Genomic DNA, 22,032 nt, shown 5'->3' with positions numbered 1-22,032 from the left:
AGCCCCTGAGGCTGGGAAAGAGTGAGGGCAGGAGAAGAAGGGGATGAGATGGTTGGATGGCATCACTGACTCGATGGACATGGGTTTGGGTGGACTCCGGAAGTTGGTGATGGACAAGGAGGCCTGGCGTGCTGAGGTTCATGGGGTCACAAAGAGTTGGACACGACTGAGCAACTGAACTGAACTGAACTGAAAATAAAATAAGATAAGAACTATTTCTTTACTATGGCCATTTGGGTCTCATGGACATCAGCTTAATTAGCTTTCAGAGCAATGTTTTTTGGGGGACACTTTCCTCAAGTGAAAATCTTAAAATTTAGAGCGCTAGATGTTGGGCCCAAACCCTTCATTTTTCAGGGATGAGTTAGGATTTATGAGATCCTTCCAGTTGTATGTCACTGTGTCATGGATTTAGTTTGTGCAAGGGTGTTTCTCAGTCTCTCTTACCCATTTTTATGTGAGTATTTTCTCATTTGCCCAGTATGTAGGAGTCATTCGGTAGATTTCTGAATTCAGGATATTTCTAAGAGAGAACTGCTGTGTCAGTGGGTGTAGATTTGGTGTGTCCATTGGAGGAGGTGAGTCCAAGAGTCTCCTCTGTCACCCTGTTGCACTGAAAGCACAGTTATTGAATTCTTAAAAAATCACCATTTTATTTCCTCTTTGATTTCTTCAGTGATCCAATGGTTGTTGAGTAGCATATTGTTTAGCTGCCATATGTTTGTGTTTTTGGAATTTTTTTCTTGTAGTTTATTCCTAATTGCATAGCACTGTGATTAGAGAAGATACTTGATATAATTTCAATTTTCTTAAATTTACCAAGGCTCACCTTGTGGCCCAGCATGTGGTTAATCCTGGAGAATGTTTTGTGTACACTTAAGAAGAATGTGTATTCTGCTGCTTTTGAGTGGAACGCTCTATAAATACCAATTAAGTCCAACTTGTTTAAAATATCATTTAAGGCCTGTGTTTCTTTATTAATTTTCTGTCTAGATGATCTGCCCACTGGTGAAAGTGAGATATTAAAGTCTCCCACCATTATTGTGTTACTGTCAATTTCTCCCTTTATGTTTGTTAGTATCTGCGTTACATATTGAGATACTCCTATGTTGAGAAAATCACCATTTTAAAGATGAGGAAATAGACATTCAGATGTTAGATAATCTAAGAATACCCACCTAGCAGGTGACGGTACTGGGCTTTGAACCCAGATGGTCTGCTGTGAGTCAGTGCACTTGCTCTGCTCCTAGTTTCTGGAAAGGGCCGTTTTGAGACTCATAAACCATCTTATTCTTTTTAAAACAACCCAGTGAGAAGAAACGTTGTCATTTTCAAATTCCAATGAGACTAAGAAGAGAGAGAAAAAAAAGAAGCTCTTTGATCTATGCTTAGGCTGGCACCATTTCAGGCATTTGCTCTGAGTATGAGCTACAGGGAAGTCACTCTTACATTTTCTAACCAAAATGAGCTGCTTATGCAGTCAGCTGCTTTCACAGACACTAGAGGAATCTTTTGTGCTGTCATCTCTTTGCCTGGGTACACGTTCATCTAAATGAAGATCTGTTTTATGCCTGCGGCTTGTTTGTATACGGTATCATGTAGATTCTACTAACTTAGTTTTTCAGAAAACTATTCTTGACCTAATTATACTTAAATGCAATCCTTTTCAGATTACTAAATGATTATATAAATGAGGAAACTGGTGTCTTTTAGCAAAGTTAGTGATATAGATCATCAGACAATAATAAGCTGTTGTCTGTGGACACTTGCTCTCCTGATGCAAGTCTTTTAATGACTATGGCATAAGTCAGAGACAAGAGAGGAGCATCTTGAGTAAATGGCAATTAGTCCATTTCTGTTGGATTGTACAGTTTCTATATATCAGTAGTTCTTTTTCCAACTCCTGAGTTTATAGGTCTCAGGTGATGCCTGTGAAGTTTCATTTCTAAAGAGTTTCTGGAGGCTGCTGCTGCTGCTGGTCCAAGTACCATATTTTGAGAATGACTGTGACAGACAATGGGCTTCCCTGGTGGCTCAGACAGCAAAGAATCCACCTGCAATGCATGAGACCTGGGTTCGATGCCTGGGTGGGAAGATCTGCTGGAGAAGGGAATGGCTACCCACTCCAGTATTCTTGCCCAGAGAATTGCATGGATAGAGGAGCCTGGTAGGCTACAGTCCTTGGAGTTGCAAAGAGACGGACATGACTGAGCAACTAACATTTACACACACACACACACACACACACACACACACACAACAGGCAATACAGAAGTAGTGGAAGTAAAGACTTTGTGCACTAGATCCAGATTGTGGAGGCGTTTCAGTACCAAAATAAACATGTGCAGTCTGTCCGGCACGTAGTGGGAGGCCACGGGAAGGTTCAAAGGCATGGAGTCATAGTTAAAGCATATTTTGAGAAGGATGATAGTACTTAAAAATCTCTATTTGGCTGCTATTAGATAACTCCATATGACTGTACAAACTACCTGTCTCTGCATATTCAAAACTAGGCTCTTTCCCCCTGATTTTTCTCTCCTTTTATGTTCAGTTCTATGTTAATGGCTCCACTGTATTTCCACTTGGCCAAACCAGCAACCTGGGCGTGATCTTTGACTTCTTTTAGCCCTGAAATTCACAGCACTTTGTTATCAGGCCCTGCTATTTAAAAAATATCTTTTGAGTCTGATACTTCTTAATTCCTTCTGCCTATATCATATTGCTTGGACCATTGTAGAAAGTGCCCGACTTGTCTCATTTTCTAGTCTTTTTCTGGCTCTAATTTCTTTCCATATTCTTCAGCTGTTCTTTTTAAAAATACATATTTGATCATGTCACTCTTTTTTTTATGGTTTCCTATTACTTATAGAACAAAGTTTGAACTTTTCATCATACAAATTCTTGTGCCCTGGCTCTTTCCACCTATCTATCTTCATCTTCTGCCACAGTGCCCTAAAAAGTAATACATTCCAGTCACACCATATCCACCATTCACCTTTCTTTGAGCATCATACCAGGCTTTTAATGTACTTGTATATCTAAATCATTCTCTTTGCCTGAGAATTACTTGTTATTTAAGACGCAGCTTAAACATAGCAACCTCTCTGAAGCCTTACATGTTCTCCTCTTCTAGAAAGGGTTCATTACATCTTCTGTGTTTATCTTATTAAACTTTACACATATCTACAGTATCCTTGGGCTTCCCTGATTGCTCAGCAGTAAAGCATCTGCCTGTGATGCAGGAGACGTGGTTTAGATCCCTGGGTTGGGAAGATCCCCTGGTGGAGGAAATGGCAACCCATTCCAGTATTCTTACCTCGAGAATCTCATGGACAGAGGAGCCTGGTGGGCTACAGTCTATGTCACAAAGAGTCAGACACAACTGAGCACACACACACACACACACACACACACACACACATACAGTGTACCTATTATCTGCATTGTACTCACTTATGTAATTGTCAGTCTCCTTCACTAGACTGACACGAGAACCATGTGTTCTCAATGAAGAGTTCATTATTTGATGCATGTAGTTCAGTTTACTTCAGTCGCTCAGTCATGTCCGACTCTTTGCGACCCCATGAACTGCAGCAAGCCAGGCCTCCCTGTCCATCACCAACCCCTGGAGCCTACTAAAACTCATGTCCACTAAGTCAGTGATGCCATCCAACCATCTCAACCTCTGTCATCCCCTTCTTCTCCTGCCCTCAATCTTTCCCAGCATCAGGGGCTTTTCAAAAGAGTCAGCTCTTCGCATCAGGTGGCCAAAGTACTGGAGTTTCAGCTTAAACATCAGTCCTTCCAATGAACACCCAGGACTGATCTCCTTTAGGATGGACTGGTTGGATCTCCTTGCAGTCCAAGGGACTCTCAAGAATCTTCTCCAACACCACAGTTCAAAAGCATCAGTTCTTCTGCACTCAGCTTTCTTTATAGTCCAACTCTCACATCTATACATGACTACTGGAAAAACCATAACCTTGACTAGACGGACCTTTGTTGACAAAGTAATGTCTCTGCTGTTTAATATGTTGTCTAGTTTGGTCATAACTTTCCTTCCAAGGAGTAAGCGTCTTTTAATTTCATGGCTGCAGTCACCATCTGCAGTGATTTTGGAGTGCCCCAAAATAAAATCAGCCACTGTTTCCACTGTTTCCCCATCTATTTGCCATGAAGTGATGGGACCAGATGCCATGATCTTAGTTTTCTGAATCTGATGCATGGAGAGTACTATATAATACTTTTTGGGTAAATAAAATGAGCTAATTAATGCACAGAGGGATTTCAGGGTAATAGTCTAGAAGCAGCAAGGCAAGTTAAAGGGGAGTGGTCCCTTCTTGACGGAGTAATAAAATCTAAAACTCAAGTGATTTTTAGACAGGGAAAAACTGAACAGATGAGAAAAGCATTGCATATTAGACCTGGTGATTGACTGCTGTGAGCAAGAAAGAAATTGAAACAGTACTATAACCTTGAACTGTAGTGACTAGAATAGTGAAATAGAGAAATCCAGAAATGTGTGTAAGGTCTGTAGCTGCATCTCTGTTTTCCTTTCTGGTATTGGTGATGCATGTCTTTTTTTCTACTTTATCCCAGTGTGGTTTATTGGTTTATCTTTTCAAAGCATGTGTTTTTATTGATTTTATTTTGTTTGTTCATTTTCTTTCATTTAAGCCATTATTTTATTTCCTTTCTTCTGTTTACTTTGAGTTTCATTTTTTCTTCTCTCCTTGATTTCTTCAGTTGTATCATTAATTTTAGTGTTTTCCTCTTTTTTTAATATAACATTTAATGCTATAAATTTAGTACTTTAGCAATGATTCAATTTTCATTCAGTGCAAAATATATAAAGTTTTTTTCATGATTTATTCTATGGCCATAATTTTTAGAGGTGTTTTAATTTCCAAATATCTAGAGATTTTCCTCCAGATATCCTCTATTATTAATTTTTCTTTTAATCAATGGATCAGCTTGCAGTTAGAGGAAAATACTCTATTTTATTTCATTCTTTTAAAATTCACTGAGACTTGTTTTCTGGACCAGAATATGTTCTTTCATGATGAATGTTCCATAGGCACTTGAAAAGATTAGATAATCCTCTGTTGTAGGTAGAGTGTTCTATATATGTCAGTTGCTGCTGCTGCTGCTGCTAAGTCACTTCAGTCGTGTCCGACTCTGAGACCCCATAGACGGCAGCCCACCAGGCTTCCCCGTCCCTGGGATTCTCCAGGCAAGAACACTGTAGTGGGTTGCCATTTCCTTCTCCAATGCATGAAAGTGATAAGTGAAACTGAAGTCGCTCAGTTGTGTCCGACTCTATGACCCCATGGACTGCAGCCTACCAGGCTCCTCCATCCATGGGATTTTCCAGGCAAGAGTACTGGAGTGGAGTGCCATTGCCTTCTCCATATGTCAGTTAGGTCGAGTTAATTGATAATGTTGTTTAGGTCTTTCTACACACTTAACGTTTTATTTGTTTGTTTCATTTGCTAGAATACCTAACTATAACTGAATTTGCATATTTCCCCCTTCATTTCTATTAATTTTAGCTTGATGTATTTTGAGTCATTAGATATAACTGAATATCTAACTGTAACTAAATTTGTATATTTTTCCCTCCATTTCTATTAATTTTGGGTTGATATATTTTGAAGCACTTAGATATATATACACATTAAGATTCTTATATCCTCCTGGACAGTTGACTCCTTTGTCATTATGAAATACATCTCTTTATCTCTGGTGTCTTCCTTGTTCTTAAATCTTATTTATTCTTCCTTTAACTGAAAATATAGTCATGCACTTTTATTTTTTGAAGAGCAACTAGTGCCACATTTAATTGTCTTTTAAATGTTATCTTCTATTCTTCAGGTGACTGCAGCCATGAAATTAAAAGACACTTACTCCTTGGAAGGAAAGTTATGTCAACCTAGATAGCATATTCAAAAGCAGAGACATTACTTTGCCAACAAAGGCCCATCTAGTCAAGGCTTTGGTTTTTCCTGTGGTCATGTATGGATGTGAGAGTTGGACTGTGAAGAAGGCTGAGTGCCGAAGAATTGATGCTTTTGAACTGTGGTGTTGGAGAAGACTCTTGAGAGTCCCTTGGACTGCAAGGAGATCCAACCAGTCCATTCTGAAGGAGATCAGCCCTGGGATTTCTTTGGAGGGAATGATGTTAAAGCTGAAACTCCAGTACTTTGGCCACCTCATGCGAAGAGTTGACTCATTGGAAAAGACTCTGATGCTGGGAGGGATTGGGGGCAGGAGGAGAAGGGGACGACAGAGGATGAGATGGCTGGATGGCATCACCAACTCGATGGACGTGAGTCTGAGTGAACTCCAGGAGTTGGTGATGGACAGGGAGGCCTGGCGTGCTGCGATTCATGGGGTTGCAAAGAGTTGGACACGACTAAGTGACTGAACTGAACTGAACTGAACTGATTCTTCAGATTCAATAAAGTCATTTTGGTTAAGGTTGACACAATTTCCCCCTAACCTTCTGGAGTTGTTCAAGACGTAAGGCCTCAGGCCTCTCTCTCCCTCCCCTCAGGAATGATTCATTGGTTCTTTTCAGGGGTCATGCAGGACAAAGGAGAACATCAGGGGAGTATCCAGGGATAACTGCTAGAACCTCCAAACAGCAAAGAGATATCACGATATATCTAGTCTGTTTGAAAGACAAAATCCATTCAACTCAAGGCTAAAAGTTTCCTATGAAGTACCTTCAGACCCAAGGAAGATGGAGGAGAGGAGGAACAGGGGGCTCCTATAGCCTATGAATATCACTAGTGCTTTGGAATAGATTCTAGGGTCAGGAAGATCCCCTGGAGAAGGAAATGGCAACCCATTCCAGTACTCTTGCCTGGAGAATTCCAAGGACAGAGGAGCCTGGCGGGCTACAGTCCATGGGATCAAAAAGAGCTGGACACTACTGTGTGACTAACTTTCACTTTCACTTTAGAATAGATTACTACATCATCAAGGGCTTCCCTGGTGGCTTAGTGGTGAGGAATCCACCTGCCCATGCAGGAGATGGCTTCGACCCACTCCAGTATTCTTGCCTGGGAAATCCCATGGACAAAGGAGGCTGGTAGGCTACAGTCCACTGTATTGCAAAAGAGTCATTCCTGACTTAGCAACTAAACAACAACAGCAAGGAAGTTAGGGAGTGGTTGGGAGTAGAGGGTGTGGGCCTGCTGTTTGAGATACGATGTCAAGGAAAGGCTCACTGAAAAGCTGACATTTGAGCAGAGACCTGAAGGCAAGAGAGAGTCTGCCCTGAAAGTATCTGAGGAAGAAAGATCCCAGCAGGGTGGACAGGTACTAAGGTCCAAGGCAGAACTGCTTGGATATTCAAGGAATAGCAAGGAGGTTAGTCTGGTAGAAAGGGGAGAGAGGCAGGGAATGAGAGGTCAGAGAGATGGGGCAGGCTGGCAAATCTTATAGGGTTTTACAGATTATAGTAGGGGTTTAGGGCATTTATTCCCAGTGAGATGCGTTTGGAAGCAAGTTATCCATTTTTAATTCAAATATCCTCAAATCAAATGTCCACAAGACTTGTGTCACTTAATTATTAATAGACCAATTTCTATTTTGAATTATTTTTTGAAATTAAGTGGATCATGCTATAGGCTTATTATTTAATCTTGAGAAAGACATGCTTGGTATTTTGGTGGGGCCTCTAGTTGCCACAGTTCTTAGAACAGCTCAGCCATTTTTAGATTTTTATCTTTCACAATGTTTGGCTGATTTTTTAGCATTTCAGGGCCAATACTTCTGTAAAACTATGATACGTTATGGATAGTTTTCAAACAGAAGAAAGCCTGTTATAACATTCTAGCCTGTTAGCTAGAATATTTTAGTTTAATTCAATCATTTATTCAGCAAGCATTTACTTTGTACCCATTAAATTCCAGGAATTGTGTTAGTTTGGAATGCAAAGAGATATAAAGGCTCTTTCTTTAAAGAGCTCACAGTCAAATAGGTGAAGCTGCTGCTGCTGCTGCTAAGTCGCTTCAGTTGTGTCCGACTCTGTGCGACCTCATAGATGGAAGCCCACCAGGCTCCCCTGTCCCTGGGATTCTCCAGGCAAGAATAGTGGAGTGGGTTGCCATGTCTTTCTCCAATGCATGAAAATGAAAAGTGAAAGTGAAGTCGCTCAGTCGTGTCGGACTCTTAGCAACCCCATGTACTGCAGTCTACCAGGCTCCTCCATCCATGGAATTTTCCAGGCAAGAAATAGGTGAAGCAGGTTCACAAATAAATGTACTATGACATGGCGAGCGCCTAGTACTTAGTAGATGCTGTTAGATACTTGCTAGATTGATAATGGTCACACCAAGATGGAAGTATTTGTTTTTGTCTTAGGAATTCAGGGACAGAGGAATAATTTACAATCGACCATCAGTTCATGAAGATAGGACACTGTCTGCCTTATTCACCCCCAGCATCTAGTATAGAATCAAGCAAATAATGGGTGCTTAGTAAAAGTTAATTGAACAAATGAACGGTTGAATGAGGAGATGGTTGAACAGAATCTGAAGAAGGAATAAAGTTTGTTTGGGAGGGAGGTGCACATTGTTGGCAAAGAGTACAATGTATGTGAAAGATATGGAGACATGGAAAAACATAATTCCATCCCAGTAGTAATTTTAGGTTTCCATTTAAAGTACTCTGCCAAGTCCCACACTTGAGACATGATTGATACATATGCTTATTTATGGAGTGTTTCTTATGAATTTGTACACAACTAGAAACTTCCTGAAACATTAATTAGTCTATACTTATGCAGTCCACGGGGTCACAAAGAGTTGGACTTGACTGAGCGACTGAACTGAACTAGCCAGTTGAAATATCTACGTTTTTAGTACAAAAAACTTTATTGTCCAATTTCTATTTTAAAAAGTATATATTGTATATACTGGCTTTCCAGGTGACTCAGGTGATAAAGAATTCACCTGCCAGTGCAGGAGATGGGGGTTTGATCCCTGGGTCAGGAAGATCCCCTGGAGGAGGGCATGGCAACCCATTCCAGTATTCTTGCCTGGAGACTCCCATGGACAGAGGAGCCTGGTGGACTACAGCCTATAGGGTCACAAAGAGTCAGACACAACTAAAGCAAATGAGCACGCATGCATACATGCACATAGTTATAGGAACAACTCTGAAATCAGAACAGAACAAATAATAGTACCCTAATAATACAAAGATTGATTCTCTTGGGCAAACTTAGTGGGGAAAAAAATACCAGAATTTTCCATACAGTAAAATGTACTATTTTATTCATTAGTTGTGCGGTCAAACCTTCATCAAGGTATAACAAGCCCTGGGAGTGATTTCTATTGAATGACAAAAGAAGTAGAATAAAATTCATTTAAAACTGGCTCACAACAGCTCTCCTGCATGTGCTATAAACTGCTAAGATCAAGTCACAAAACATTATTTTGAGGAGAAAGGGTTTAGTGAACCCTAGAAATTGGGTTTGATTTATGCCAGAAAATCTGCCTTTTCACTGCTGAGATTTCTATGGAAGAAAGCCACAGTCTTTTACCAAACGGTTTCTAAGGAAACCCCTTATAGCACAGCATCTGAAAACAATTTGGTTGTTAATGAGAAATGGTTCTCACGATGGTGGGAAAGTGTTGACTGAAAGAAAAGGCTTCTAGATTTGGCAGTTAGTCTGTAAAAAGTGTCTGCTATTCTACAGTTACGTTCCTGAAATTTCTACATAGATTAAATAATTGTAGGTCTTATTTCATAGTTGTTCTTACTTGTAAATATATTCTTTTAGAATAATTTTTGTGCTAACAACGTAGATATGTGAACTTGCAAATATATTCAAACAAGTTGTTTCTGAGAATCTGTCCACTCTTATGGATTTTTCCAATCTGTTTTGAAATTCCAGCATGCTGTAATTCGTATATATTTGGCATTGAATTATAAGTATATAAAAATAATTTGCATAAAAGTCTGCTAAAAGTCTTAAAGTATAGTGAAATATTTATATATTCTTTAAATCCATTAAAAAAATACATTCTGAAATGCCCTAAAAGTTGTATTTGTTTTATTTCTTTAAGTTATTCCTCAAAAGAAAGTAATTACAATATTTTAATGATAATCTTATTATAAAAATTTCAAGATTAAATTTTAATATCTAAAAAAGCACTAAACCTCATAGCTAAAAAAAAAAAAAGCTAGGATATATATTCATTTTTCTAAATTGAATTGAATTTAGATTCCAAAATAACCATACCTATATTTCCTTGAAGACTTTTAAGTTATAAAACAAAAGAAGAAATTCATACCATGATTTCAAATAGATTTTCATCTGTGGCATGATTCAGAAACATGAATGAATATATGACAGATACCCAAAGAGTAACCACCAGAAGTTCAGAGAAAAGCATTTAGAAATACTTCTCACCCTGGGAGCATTAAGAGCTTGTGAGTCTGTGTAAAAGTGTGATGCTCAGTTGTCACTTGAAAGCCTATGGGTGCATCACTTTGCCCATGGCTGCCACCCGTCCATCTGTCCCCTGGTATGTTTTCTGTTTTAGACTTTTGTACCAGGCGGAGCTGCCAAGAGTCTTCTTGTTGTCCTCAGTTGCTTTCCTCATTTGACCCCACCTCATTTCTCTTTCTTCCCTGGTCTTTGAACTTCTTCCACTTTGGGCAGCTGCTTTCATTTGCAGTTCTGCTTTGGGCAGGGAAAAAATTCTGCCAATGAAAACAGGAAAAATAAGAAAACAAGAGGGACTGCAAGTGCTTTGCATGTGTTGCAGCTCTCTGGCAGCCCATCTTGGGGTCTTTCCATTCACTGGGTAGCAAACAGAAGGATCTGCTGTTGGAGACTAGCTCAAAGTGACCAGAGACCATTCCACAGGCCTTTTTTTCTCATCTAAGAAACACAGAAATAGTTTGTGTTGAAAAAATTGGAAGGTGTTACATTTTGTGTTTACTCACCCAGTCCATACTCTGAAAGCATATACTCTCCATCCAGTTTGGGCAGACCTATACAATTATCAGTATTTCTTGGTTACAATAATAATTTATATATTATTTTTTATTGTGACATTTAGAAGGAAGGAAAATGACTCTTTTTTCTCTTCTCCCTTATTCCCTATAATACAGAAACTCAGAGGGCAGAAACTTTTTATCTAACTTTCTCACAGTGGTATTTGATAGACAAACATATATATAAGAGTATTTTGTAAATATTAGTCCATGAAGAGAAAGATTTACTGAATAGTGATACCTTTATTCATGTAACAAACCTCTAATGAATGCACTATTTTGTGATAAGGTGCTAGGCCCTTGGGGATAAAACGATGAATAAGAAAAGGGACTGTGTCCTCCAGAAGATCTCACAGTCTAGAGGAGGAAAGAAATATGTAGAAGATAAATTACAATACAACTTTAAGTAAATGAGCTAATAGTGTTCTTACTGGAACACTTAATTTCTGAAATTGATAGAACTTAACCAGTTACATGAAAACCCAGGGAAAGCACTTAATATAGTCCTTGACAGATTGAAAGCACTCAAGAGATGTTAACTATATCCATGAACATCTTTACCTTTCCTGTTTCCGTATTCTCATGCCAATAATGAGTGTGTATTTTTTAGGAGAGATGAAATGTCTGTGTTTGCATTCCATTGTAACTTATGTTTAACCACAGTTCCTAAATAACACATTTGATGATAAATACAAAGATGTGTGAAATATTGTCCATTAGCTAAGAGAACATGGAAGGCTTTTCATTTTACTTCCACATTTCCATTTCAGTAGCTTTTCCTTTTTGGAAAATGAGTACTCAACTCTATAATGAAACATTTTTATTTAAACAAGGTAGGGTTTGGTGGATTTGGCTCTGGATGACTGTCTAATGCTGTCATTAATATTCAGTTAACTTCTGAATATTAGGGATTTCTTAACTTAGCAGTATTGACATTTTGGGCCAGACAGATTTCTGTTGGGTGGAGCCGACCTGGGCATTATGGGATGTTTGGCAGTATCCCAAGCTTTTACCTCCTCGATGACAGCACCCTTGTCAGTTGTGACACCCCAAAATGACTGCAGGTACTGTCAAATTTACTGTGGGGGGCATATCACCCCTAATTGAGAACTGCTTTTGATCACCTGGCCATTGATTTTAAGCCAATGGGACAGTGTAAGCTGACCACGCTACAACTTTTCTTCCAGTAGGGTAGGTCTTCAGTCAGGCATGCTCCTTCATGCATTCAGAGCCGAATACATTCAGTAGCCTCAGAGAGATACTGGCAAAACCATGATAAGTAAGTTTGTTCTTGCCCTGAAGTAGCTCTTGTCTCAAAATTTGTAAATTAGGTTGATTCTTCAGGTTTTGTAAATGTACCAAGTAATTCTTAGTAACACTGTGAAGCAGTGTCCTGAACTTCTTAGTTAGCTGAAATAAATTTCTCAAATCAGGTATTATTATGTGGTATCAAAATACTTCCACAGCAGTGGACAAAGGTCTATAATTTTCTTCAGACTATATATTAAAGTTTTTTGTGCATGTGATAAATTGAAATTCATTGCTCTATTTTCCTACCAAGATATTTAATTATTTATTTTTTATGTTTAGTCTTTTTCTTTCAAATCTTTTATAAATGAACACTTGTGTTATGGATTTGCAGGGTAATGACAGCACCTGTCTTGATACATAGAATTCTTATTGTTTGGACAGCTGTCTACACTGGACATTTGTACAGACACATTCAATTTTGAAAGAATAATTGTGTGATTAAAAAATCTTATAATTGTGTCACTGAAGCTAAACTGAGTGTTCAGCTCATCAAGTCCATAAAAACCTTAAAAAGTATCTGCATTTAGTTTATGTTTTCCAATTTCTCCGTCTCTTTTTTGTTGTTATTGTCATTGTTGTTCTTTCTCAAGTCTTTATCAAGTGTATTAGAAAGGCTTTTGAATACATATATATAAATAGTATGTGTAATACAATATGCATATTTTAGAAAATTTATTAATTTTTACCTAGCTAAAAAATTTATGACCTTTTGATTTCACTTGTTTGACTTAGTATGAATAGAATGGTAGATTTCTAATTTATATTCTCTCCAAACTTTGATATATTTCCATATATTTTGGCATCTAGTATTACTGCTAAAATCTAGAAAATTTATTATCTTAGTGATTAAAAAATTTTGAATGAGGCTTGGAATTTATAAACCAATTCTGAGAATATAAAGAAATATTATGTTGTAAAAAAAACAAACAGGAAATTAACATGTGACATACTATTACTAACTAAAGTACAAATTTTGTCAAATTTCACAAAACTTTATGCTATTGTCCATTACCTGTTTTCATATCTTACTCAAGACTAAACATTGAGCAGCTTCAGCTGCATGCAACAAATTCTGGTAACTTTTCTTTTCATTTTTATTCTGTTACAAATACTTTCTAATTTTCCTTGTTACAGCTTCTTAGATACAGCCATAATTTAAAGTGGACATTTAATTTCCATATACATGGGATTTTTAAAACTATCTTTGATATTAGTTTCTCATTTTGATATTAATTCCTCATTTAAGTGCTTTCTTCTCTGCAATCACCCTCTGTATTTTTTCAGTCTTATAACTTTATTGAGGTTTTTAATGGTTAAATCAAATATCTCTCTTGGTCAATGTCACATTGCATTTGAAAATATGTGTTATTTTCAAATATCTTTTGATAATATTGATTTCTGACATAATCCCAAAGTAATAAGAGAACAGACTCTGTATGATTTCAATACCTTTAGATCATGAACATTTTTGCACCTTGTTTTATGTCCCTGGATATGATCCAGTGTCTCCTAGTTTATGGTCTATGGGAACTTGAATTTGTATCCTACTATTGTGTGAAAATTGTATGAATTTTAATTATGTTGAAAAAAATAACAAATGATGCCAAATACTATAATTAATCATTATGATTAATTTAACATCAAGTATAGAGTGACATGCAACATAATACTTAGTATTGCATTTGAGCTGATAAGATGTTAGAATAATATAGTTAAATATAGTTAAAATAGTGAAACAGTGATATAAAGAACTACTCTCTAGCATTATAACATCTTCCTGGCATTTATCTAGCAATTTGTATATGCCTAAGTGATTCACCTCTAGTTCATAAATTTATATTAAGAATCTGAATTTTATGGTTGTCTATATGTCACTAGGTGGAGAAGACACTGGCGACCCACTCCAGTACTCTTGCCTGGAAAATCCCATGGAGAGCCTGGTAGGCTGCAGTCCATGGGGTCGCTAAGAGTCGGACACGACTGAGAGACTTCACTTTCACTTTTCACTTTCATGCATTGGAGAAGGAAATGGCAAGCCACTCCAGTGTTCTTGCCTGCAGAATCCCAGGGATGGGGGAGCCTAGTGGGCTGCCGTCTATGGGGTCGCACGGAATCGGACACCACTGAAGCGTGACTTAGCAGCAGCAGCAGAAGCAGCATATGTTACTAGTAAAGAAACATCAAGGATGAATAGTTGTTTTTACTTTTAATATTTCTCTTATCACTAAAGTCTTTTTATGGAGATTTTTATTTTATAAATCTAGCATTATTTTCTCTTACCTTGGACGTGGGGTATCTCTTCACGGCTGTTCCAGCAAAGCGCAGCTGCTGTTCCTTACCTAGGACGAGGGGTATCTCCTCACCGGCCGCCCCTCCTGATCTTGAACATGGAGTAGCTCCTCTCAGCCCTCCTGCGCCCACGCAGCCACTGCTTCTTGGACATGGGACCCAAGTAAGACAGTAGGTGTTGTGAGAGGGCATCAGAGGGCAGACACACTGAAACCATAATCACAGAAAATTATTCAACCTAATTACATGGACCAGAGCCTTGTCTAACTTGATGAAACTAAGCCATGCAGTGTGGGGCCACCCAAGATGGGCGGGTCATGGTGGAGAGGTCTGACAGAATGTGGTCCACTGGAGGAGGGAATGGAAAACCACTTCAGTATTCTTGCCTTGAGAACCCAATGACCAGTATGAAAAGGCAAAATGATAGGATACTGAAAGAGGAACTCCCCAGGTCAGTAGTTGCCCAATATACTACTGGAGATCAGTGGAGAAATAACTCCAGAAAGAATGAAGGGATGGAGCCAAAGCAAAAACAATACCCAGATGTGGATGTGACTGGTGATAGAAGCAAGGTCCGATGCTGTAAAGAGCAATATTGCATAGGAACCTGGAATGTTAGGTCCATGAATCAAGGCAGATTGGAAGTGGTCAAACAGGAGATGGCAAGAGTGAATGTCAACATTCTAGGAATCAGCGAACTCAAATGGACTGGAATGGGTGAATTTAACTCAGATGACCATTATATCTACTACTGTGGGCAGGAATCCCTTAGAAGAAACGGAGTAGCCATGATGGTCAACAAAAGAGTCCGAAATGCAGTACTCGGGTGCAATCTCAAAAACAACAGAATGATCTCTGTTTGTTTCCAAGGCAAACCATTCAATATCACAGTAATCCAAGTCTATACCCCAACCAGTAACACTGAAGAAGCTGAAGCTGAATGGTTCTGTGAAGATCTACAACACCTTCTAGAACTAACACCCCAAAAAGATGTCCTTTTCATTATAGAGGACTGGAATGCAAAAGTAGGAAGTCAAGAAACACCTGGAGTAACAGGCAAATTTGGCTTTGGAGTATGGAATGAAGCAGGCCAAAAGCTAATAGAGTTTTGCCAAGAGAATGCCATGGTCATAGCAAACACCCTCTTCCAACAACACATGAGAAGACTCTACACATGGACATCACCAGATAGTCAACACCGAAATCAGATTGATTATATTCTTTGCAGCCAAAGATGGAGAAACTCTATACAGTCAGCAAAAACAAGACCAGGAGCTGACTGTGGTTCAGAGCATGAACTCCTTTGCCAAATTCAGACTTAAATTGGAGAAAGTGGAGGAAACTGCTAGACCATTCAGGTATGACCTAAATCAAATCCCTTATGATTATACAGTGGAAGTGAGAAATAGATTTAAGGGACTAGATATGATAGACAGAGTGCCTGATGACCTATGGACGGAGGTTCATGGCACTGTACAGGAGACAGGGATCAAGACCATCCCCAAGAAAAAGAAATGCAAAAAAGCAAAATGGCTGTCTAAGGAAGCCTTACAAATAGCTGTGAAAAGAAGAGAAGTGAAAAGCAAAGGAGAAAAGGAAAAATATTCCCATTTGTATGTAGAGTTCCAAAGAGTAGCAAGGAGAGATAAGAAAGCTTTCCTCAGCGATCAATGCAAAGAAATAGAGGAAAACAATAGAATGGGAAAGACTAGAGATCTCTTCAAGAAAATTAGAAATACCAAGGGAACATATCATGCAGAGATAGGCTCAATAAAGGACAGAAATGGTATGGACCTAACAGAAGCAGAAGATATTAAGAAGAGGTGGCAAGAATATGCAGAACTGTCCAAAAAGATCTTCACGACCCAGATAATCACGATGGTGTGATCACTAGGCTAGAGCCAGTCATCCTGGAATGTGAAGTCAAGTGGGCCTTAGGAAGCATCACTATGAACAAAGCTAGTGGAGGTGATGGAATTCCAGTTGAGTTATTTCAAATCCTAAAAGATGATGCTGTGAAAGTGCTGCATTCAATATGTCAGCAAATTTGGAAAACTCAGTAGTGGCCACAGGACTGGAAAAGGTCAGTTTTCATTCCAATCCCAAAGAAAGGCAATGCCAAAGAATGCTCAAACTACTGCACAATTGCACTCTTCTCACATGCTAGTAAAGTAACACTCAAAATTCTCCAAGCCAGGCTTCAGCATTACATGAACTGTGAAGTTCCAGATGTTCAAGCTGGTTTTAGAAAAGGCAGAGGAACCAGAGATCAAATTGCCAACATCCACTGGATCATTGAAAAAGCAAGAGAGTTCCAGAAAAACATCCATTTCTGCTTTATTGACTATGCCAAAGCCTTTGACTGTGTGGATCACAATAAACTGTGGAAAATTCTTCGAGAGATGGGAAAACCAGACCACCTGACCTGCCTCTTGAGAAACCTATATGCAGATCAGGAAGCAACAGTTTGAACTGATCAACAGACAGGTTCCAAATAAGAAAAGGAGTACATCAAGGCTGTAAATTGTCACCCTGCTTATTTAACTTATATGCAGAATACATCATGAGAAATACTGGGCTGGATGAAGCACAAGCTGGAATCAAGATTGCCGGGAGAAATATCAATAACCTCAGATGTGCAGATGATACCACCCTTATGGCAGAAAGTAAAGAAGAACTAAAGAGCCTCTTGATGAAAGTGAAAGAGGAGGGTGAAAAAGTTGGCTTAAAATTCAACATTCAGAAAACAAAGATCATGGCATCTGGTCCCATCACGTCATGGCAAATAGATGGGGAAACAGTGGAAACAGTGTCAGACTTTATTTTTCTGGGCTCCAAAATCACTGCAGATGGTGACTGCAGCCATGAAATTAAAAGACGCTTACTCCTTGGGAGGTAAGTTTTGACCAACTTAGCATATTAGAAAGCAGAGACATTACTTGGTCAACAAACGTCCATCTAGTCAAGGTTATGATTTTTCCAGTGGTCATGGATGGATGTGAGAGTTGTACTATAAAGAAAGCTGAGCGCTGAAGAATTGATGCTTTTGAACTGTGGTGTTGGAGAAGACTCTTGAGAGTCTCTTGGACTGCAAGGAGATCCAACCAGTCCATCATAAAAGAGATCAGTCCTGGGTGTTCATTGGAAGGACTGATGTTGAGGCTGAAACTTCAATACTTCAGCCACCTGATGTGAAGAGATGACTCATTTGAAAAGACCCTGATGGTGAGAAGGATTGAGGGCAGGAGGAGAAGTGGACGACAGAGGATGAGATGGTTGGATAGCATCACGGGCTCAATGGACATGAGTTTGGGTAAACTCCGGAAGTTGGTGATGGACAAGGAGGCCTGGTGTGCTGCGGTTCATGGCGTTGCAAAGAGTCGGACGTGACTGAGCAATTGAACTGACTGACTGACTGAAAGCTTAAAGAGAGCTTCCCTGGTAGCTCAGGTGGTAATGAATCTGTCTCCAATGTAGGAGACCTGGATATCATCCCATGGAGAAGGGAATGGCTATGCACTCCAGTATTCTTGCCTGGAGAATTCCATGGACAGAGGAGCCTGGCTGGCTACAGTTCATGGGGTCACAAAGAGTTGGACACAACTGAGTGACTAACACTTAAACTAAATTTAACCTAACTCAATAAAGCTAGAAAATTAATGTGTTTGTTTTCAAATCTATCTGCTGTTCTGAGATGACAACTTAAACATTTTGGTCTTTTCAATACAAATATACTAGAGACTTTTGATTTGTTTGAAATAGATTCCAATGGTCCATTCTAATCTATTATGGTGAGAGGAATAAAGGAACATTTCTCTAATTTCATTTATTTGAAAGATATCCCTATTGTCTTAGCCTGCTGCTAAGTCACTTAAGTCGTGTCCGACTCTGTGCGACCCCATAGACGGCAGCCCACCAGGCTCCCCCATCTCTGGGATCCTCCAGGCAGGATCACTGGAGTGGGTTGCCATTTCCTTCTCCAATGCATGAAAGTGAAAAGTGAAAGTGAAGCCGCTCAGTCATGTCAGACTGTTAGCGACCCCATGGACTGCAGCCTAGAAGCTCCTCCCATGGGATTTTCCAGGCAAGAGTACTGGAGTGGGTGCCATTGCCTTCTCCTGTCTTAGCCTAGTTTCTCCCTAAATAGATAGAAAGACAGAATATGTGCAAGTGACATAACGTTATTTAAACAATAATACTATCACTGTTCTGAAGTCACCATACTTTAAGTGATTCAAGATACCTGGCTTTTGTTTTGTAAAACTTATTTAAGCCACAAGGCTACATTAACATTGACAGAAAATCTGAGAAGAGAGGTATTTTTAAAACAATGTATTTTTGTAATGAAAACTATTGATCTGTTTCCTTGTTCACCATGTATAGCAATGATCTTTTGTTCCTTGATAAAATACAATTAACATATTTCAATGCTGGGCATGTATTATAACTTGTTTTTTGGGGGGGGGAGATAAGTTATGTAGCATATTTTTATGTGCATGAAAGAAAGGGAGTGAGAGAGAAGAGAAAATTGAATCAAATCCTTTGGAAATCTAATCAATAAATACTCAAACTTAACTAAATAGTTAAGTTTCAAGTCAGAAGTTCATTTAATTGAGAAACGTAGGAGGAGGTGGTGTCTTACTAATAACAGTATTGCTAGGACTTCCCTGGTAGTCCAGTTGTTAAGATTCTGCCCTTCCAACTTCAGGGGGCAGTGGTTCAGTTCCTGGTCAGGGAACTAAGATTCCACATGCTGCATGACCAAGTTAATATTAATAATAAAACCATTATTATCATCATTTTACTGTTGAGGAAACTGAGACACAGGAGGTTTATTCAGTACTGTCTCTCAGACTCTTACCCTTTGAAAAAATTACTTCCTTTGAAATTTCACAAATAGAGCAAAGTAGTACATTGCCACACAGGATATAACACATATATCCCAAAATGGGTATAACCACTTTAAGCAAATTTTTGTTCTAAGCAACCCAGTTCAGATACTCCATTGCTTGTTTGCTTCTTGCCTGATATGCTGTAAATGTCTAAACATCTCTAAATGTCTGTTGTAGGATGAATGAATATGAAAATTTTCTCTTGGACATACACCTGATTTTTAGGGTATAAGTAGAAAATACAATTTGCTTTAAAGAAATACATTTTAGGGACTTCTCTGTGGTCCAGTGGTTAAGAATTTGCCTTGCAATACAAGGGACACAGGTTCAATCCCTGGTCAGGGAACTCAGATCCCACATGCCTCAGAGCAGCTAAGTCCACTAACCACAACTGCTACCAAGCCCTAGTGTCACAACTAGAGAATCCATACACCAGCCACTAAGTATCCTGCATGGTCCAAAGATCTCATGTACCACAACTAAGTCCCAACACAGCCAAAGAAAGTTATAATTAAAAAATTATTAAAAAATACATTTTATAAATGACTTGTCCTTGATAATCATTTCAGTAATATTCTAAGAAGCAGCTATATATACACTAGAAACTAACACAACATTGTAAATCAACTATATTTCAATATAATAGATTTTAAAAACTGAGGCCTGGTCAAGGAATCAGTACATTTTCAAAAGCAAATCAATTTTCACATCACAGGCCAGAGCAAGTGTGTTATTGTCACATCACGTCTGTCATACAGACACGGCCCTTAAATTATAAGTACATATGAGCTGCTGAAACCTCAAGGCTTGGTGCCTTAGAAGCCCTGTTCTCTGAGAGCAGCGAATATAGTGAAGACCATCTGCTTTGGAATCAGACTGACTTGAAGTTGAATTATAGCTTTGTGGCTTATTAGGTGCATGACCATGGAATTCCTCAGTCATGACCAGAAGATGAGAATAATTATGCCCAGCTATAGGCTTGTTGTGTGGGTTAAAGAAAAAGTGTATATACAGGCTAACATAAAACAGATTATATTAACATTCTCAGTTGCAGGCATATAGGAAGCAAAGGAAAGAAGGAAGGGAAAAAAAGAAAAAAAAAAGAAGGAAGGGGAAAGAGAGGGAAGGAAAAGGAAACTGGCTAAAATTTTAAAAAATTAATTAATATTAAGGGTTCAAACAGTACTCTAAGGTTTGATTTTGATGCATTTCTTCAACTGCTTTTCTTGATATTTGCTTTATTTTGAAAGAAGTTCTTAATGCTGACTCTTACCACCTCTATATTAACATCTTCAGATCAGATCAGATCAGATCAGATCAGTCACTCAGTCGTGTCTGACTCTTTGAGACCCCATGAATCGCAGCATGCCAGGCCTCCCTGTCCATCACCAACTCCTGGAGTTCACTCAGACTCACGTCCATCGAGTCAGTGATGCCATCCAGCCATCTCATCCTCTGTCGACCCCTTCTCCTCCTGCCCCCAATCCCTCCCAGCATCAGAGTCTTTTCCAATGAGTCAACTCTTCACATGAGGTGGCCAAAGTACTGGAGTTTCAGCTTTAGCATCATTTCTTCCAAAGAAATCCCAGGGCTGATCTCCTTCAGAATGGACTGGTTGGATCTCCTTCCAGTCCAAGGGACTCTCAAGAGTCTTCTCCAACACCACAGTTCAAAAGCATCAATTCCTCGGTGCTCAGCCTTCTTCACAGTCCAACTCTCACATCCACAGGAAAAACCATAGCCTTGACTAGACTAACCTTTGTTGGCAAAGTAATGTCTCTGCTTTTGAATATGCTATCTAGGTTGGTCATAACTTTCCTTCCAAGGAGTAAGCGTCTTTTAATTTCATGGCTGCAGTCACCATCTGCAGTGATTTTGGAGCCCAGAAAAATAAAGTCTGACACTGTTTCTACTGTTTCCCCATCTATTTCCCATGAAGTGGTGGGACCGGATGCCATGATCTTCGTTTTCTGAATGTTGAGCTTTAAGACAACTTTTTCACTCTCCACTTTTACTTTTATCAAGAGGCTTTTGAGTTCCTCTTCACTTTCTGACATAAGGGTGGTGTCATCTGCATATTTGAGGTTATTGATATTTCTCCCGGCAATCTTGATTCCAGTTTGTCTTTCTTCCAGTCCAGCGTTTCTCATGATGTACTCTGCATAGAAGTTAAATAAACAGGGTGACAATATACAGCCTTGACGTACTCCTTTTCCTATTTGGAACCAGTCTGTTGTTCCATGTCCAGTTCTAACTGTTGCTTCCTGACCTGCATACAAATTTCTCAAGAGGCAGACCAGGTGGTCTGGTATTCCCATCTCTTGAAGAATTTTCCACAGTTTATTGTGATCCACACAGTCAAAGGCTTTGGCATAGTCAATAAAGCAGAAATAGATTTTTTTCTGGAACTCTCTTGCTTTTTCTATGATCCAGCGGATGTTGGCAATTTGATCTCTGGTTCCTCTGCCTTTTCTAAAACCAGCTTGAACATCAGAAAGTTCACGGTTCACATATTGCTGAA

The 22,032-nt window shown here is 39.0% G+C and overlaps 1 protein-coding gene across 5 annotated transcripts in view; it reads left to right on the top strand.

Annotated features, from left to right (window-relative positions):
• The window catches only part of LOC133244211 (craniofacial development protein 2-like), a 76,619-nt gene that overhangs the window by 31,206 nt on the left and 23,381 nt on the right, over positions 1-22,032 (top strand). The window contains exon 2 of one of the 5 annotated variants that reach the window (XM_061411039.1): positions 5,875-21,184. The exons of the other annotated variants lie outside the window; for them this stretch is intronic. Coding sequence (XP_061267023.1) covers positions 14,904-15,941 — 1,038 coding nt within the window. The 5' untranslated portion in view covers positions 5,875-14,903 and the 3' untranslated portion in view covers positions 15,942-21,184. Of the gene's footprint in view, positions 1-5,874; positions 21,185-22,032 lie in introns of those variants that run through there. 5 annotated transcript variants of the gene reach the window in all.

This window comes from Bos javanicus, chromosome 3 (genome assembly GCF_032452875.1).
Source record: "Bos javanicus breed banteng chromosome 3, ARS-OSU_banteng_1.0, whole genome shotgun sequence".
NCBI classification, from domain to species: domain Eukaryota; kingdom Metazoa; phylum Chordata; class Mammalia; order Artiodactyla; family Bovidae; genus Bos; species Bos javanicus.
Note: the sequence above shows the minus strand (reverse complement) of the source record. Positions and strands in the feature narration are given on the sequence as shown.